The following is a 3,428-nucleotide window of genomic DNA, read 5'->3' as shown; positions in this document are numbered from 1 at the left end:
TCGATCAGAGCTTCTCCTGGCACCTCGACCCCATACTCTCCGTCAGCTACTGCCCGCCCGACGACTCGCAGCCCCGCTGCAGCCTCTGGCTTCCTGCTGCCGAGCCGAGCGCGACGCAAGCAGAGAGCCAGGCTCATCAGAGCCTCTGCAACAACGACAGCCCCTGTGAAAGCGCCAACCCCACGCCCAGCTCGGAGGCAGCTGTGAGCTCAGAGGACACTTGGTTCGCGCTCAAGGCCAAGCTCTTGCGAGAGCAGAACCTCAAGATCGCCTCAGACTCGACCTGGACGCCCTTCCCGCACCTGCCCGCGTCACCCTGGAGCTCGGAGCAAGCGACCGGCAAGGGCACGAGGAGGGACGGCAGGGGGGCTGGAGGGGAGAAGATCTTGCCGGCGATCAACCTCGACTATGACTACTTCTCCTACGTGAAGCTGCACGGGCTGTCCAACGGCTGGCCTGACTTCGTGTTCCAAGAAGACTTCATGAAGCCCTCCTTGCACGAGGTCGTCGCCTACGCCAAGAAGCACAAGCACCTGCCCGGAGTGATCCCCGAGAAGAGCGTCCACGCCGGTGACTTCTCGTGCCAGCGAGAGATCGCGAGTGTCTTGCAGTACGTGGAGATGCTGGTGCTGTGGGCGAAAGAGCTGAGCGACTGCAACAAGCTGCTGGAGGAGCAGATCGGGCAGTTCAAGAAGGCGCATGCGACAGGAGACGAGAGGGAGCTTATGATGAAGGTGTCGAAGCTGCTAAGCAACATCGTCACCAAGAAATGCATCCAGCAGCTTCAGCTCTCGAGGCCTCAGGGAGCCGAGCTGCTGCAGTGGATGCGGGAGAACGGCTTGATCTGCTTTGCCCGCGTCTTCTCCAAGAACGGGCTCTACTCGCTCGAGCATGTGGCAAAACTGGACCAGCAGGACTGCGAGAGCCTCACGTGCTCGCTGGAGAGTCTAGGGTCTGTGGGGAAGCGGATCGAGCTGCAGCTGGCGGTGCAGCATCTGAGAGGAGACATGCGAGCCAAGGACATGAACTACAGGCTAGAGAAGTTCAACGACTCCAAGGTCCCTGTCTTCACCGCCTGGTCGAGCTTGAGCGCCACAGAGATCATCTTGTCGAAAGTTTACTTCCAAACCTTGTTCTGTTTGTACGGACTGCTTTGCATATCTCAGACATTCAGGTCGATGTCAGAGCCCATGTACTCGTGGTACGGCATTACTAACAGATCCACACCAGCATGGTGTATAGTCTTCGTACATTGGCCCTGTGGTGTGATCAAGGGAGCCTTGTGGCTCAAGGCAGTGTATGACGCCAGGTACAACTCCCCCCACCAGGCTTCCCGGACAACACTCTAGAACATCAATGTCCAAATCTTTCAAACCTTCTGTCAGATCCTCACGGAGATAGTCCAGCTGCTGGGGGGCTGGCATGACAAGACCGAGCCATGGACGCTGCACAAGAGCCTGACGCGGGGGTTTCTGTTCGAGTACTTCTCCCTCGCTCCTTTCACGATTGTCATGGCCTACCTGTTTGTCAATCGTCAGGACATGATCGTGACGTTCATGGCGCTTGTTGGGTTGCAGCAGGGGCTTGTGCTGGCACCAATGCATCTTGCTCAAGCTTCGATGCTGAGAGCGTTCTACAACTTGACTTCAGGTCTTGTGTTCTGGTTTGCGTACTTCACTTGCACGACTCTCAAGTGGAGCATCCAGAAGAAAGCGTCGAGGAGAGTCAATGGCGACAAGAAGAAGTATGCCGAGCAGTGGTCTCGTCTGCTGCAAGTGCCAGCCAACCAGGCGATAGTGACGAGGCTCATCGCGAGGACCGAGAGGATCGAGCAGACGGTCGACCGGGAGTATCGGGCCTGCTTCGCCGCTGCGACCATGACGAGGAGCTGGAGGTTTCGGAATCTCTTTCAGGAGCCTGTAGGGAGGTTCTCCTTCAAGGGGAAGGTCCGCCAGCAGACCAACAACTTCGGTCAGCTCTTCTGGCAAGCCTCGAGCGTCAACGATCACTTCCACGAGTTCTTGGCCGACCTGCTCAAGAAGAACCTCTGCCATGACCTCAACCCCTCCAACCCAGCAGTCTCTCACGGCGAGCAGCAGCTCAGGCCCGAGCTTCGCTTCCTACAGCGCGCCTCTCTGAGGGGAGAGGTCAGGGTGGACACGTGGGACAACCTCATCTTCGTGCGAGGGCCCATCAAGCAGCCCGAGCGAGCCATCCAGAAGTGCGTCAGGATCTATGGGAGAGACTCTGCCTGCCTCACCGACCTCGTGCGAGCGACTGTGGTGGTGGAGCAGCTGGAGCAGGTGGAGCAGCTGCTGGCGTTCCTCGAGAGCATCTCCGTCATCGGCACCAAGCAGGATCGGAGAGGAGGGAAGCAGCAGCAGCAGCAGCAGTCTCCTTCAAGTCAGCCCTTGTTCCGCATCGTACGCGTCAAGAACAGGTTCTCGGACTCGAGCCGCTACTACGAGCCGGAGAACGCGTACCGGAACCTGTCGATCAACCTGGAGGTGGGCTGGGTCTTCGAGGAGGAGCAGTGTAAGTTCCTGCCGGTCAGCGAGTGGGACCTCAAGATGGCTGAGACCCACATCTGCGAGCTCCAGGTAAGACGCTGCCCGCCCCCAGCTGCTGTCCTGCTGCTTGTGAGGGGGAGGAGGGGGGCGTTGACGAGTGAGGTGCAGGTACATCTGCTGTCGCTCTACGAGCAGTACCAGGAGGGATCCAAGAACTACGTGCTATGGCGCGACATGCTCACCAGATAGCCCAGCTGCGGCGACGACTCGCGTGCTGGCACCAGTATGTAACTTGAGTGAGATGTTGTCAACATGCTCCTGACTTGGTTGTGACATTTCTCCAGCTGCATGTCAACTTTGTGATGACCTGGCTTGCTGGGCCTCCTGCTGGGCGATTTCTGTTGTACATTTATAACATGCTTGCTTGTTCATAGATCCTCTCGCCTCCTCGGCCTCGTGACTCAATCTCGCTCCCTCCCTCCATCACCCTCGACCCCCTCGTTCCTCTGTCTCCTTGAAGGACCAGAACAAGGCAGAGGACGAGAAGCTTCGAGACGTTCAGCTGGTCAGGAGCAGGAGAATTCGCCGGTTCAAGACTTGGATGGCGGCGAGGAAACTCCAGGAGCCCAGGGCCCTCATGCTGATGGGGGGAATGAGAGCAGGCACGATCAGTGCGAGAGGGCGAGGAAGGGACGAGAGAGGGGTGCTGTAAGGGAGACAGGGGGGGTGGGGGAGGGGTGGATGGGAGATAAGAGGAGACAAGCAGAAAAGCAAAAGAGGGAGAGGAGGAGCAAGAGGAGAAGAGGAAGATGAGGAGGTCGGTGGAGGGGGAAAATGAGAGGACGAGGAGGAGGAGGGGCGGGGGGCGGGACGGGAGGGAGGGGGGGGCGAGGAGGAGGAGGAGGAGGAGGAGGAGGA

The 3,428-nt window shown here is 58.8% G+C and overlaps 1 protein-coding gene across 1 annotated transcript in view; it reads left to right on the top strand.

The window, feature by feature from the left end:
• The window catches only part of GUITHDRAFT_122765 (hypothetical protein), a gene marked incomplete at both ends in the record, with an annotated part of 3,291 nt that extends 532 nt beyond the window's left edge, over positions 1 to 2,759 (top strand). Inside the window, 3 exons of the mRNA XM_005817954.1 lie at positions 9 to 1,263; positions 1,402 to 2,600; positions 2,679 to 2,759. Coding sequence (XP_005818011.1) covers positions 9 to 1,263; positions 1,402 to 2,600; positions 2,679 to 2,759 — 2,535 coding nt within the window. The remainder of the gene's footprint in view (positions 1 to 8; positions 1,264 to 1,401; positions 2,601 to 2,678) is intronic.
• Positions 2,760 to 3,428: the final 669 nt, after the last annotated feature.

This window comes from Guillardia theta (assembly GCF_000315625.1).
Source record: "Guillardia theta CCMP2712 unplaced genomic scaffold GUITHscaffold_435, whole genome shotgun sequence".
NCBI classification, from domain to species: domain Eukaryota; class Cryptophyceae; order Pyrenomonadales; family Geminigeraceae; genus Guillardia; species Guillardia theta.
Note: the sequence above shows the minus strand (reverse complement) of the source record. Positions and strands in the feature narration are given on the sequence as shown.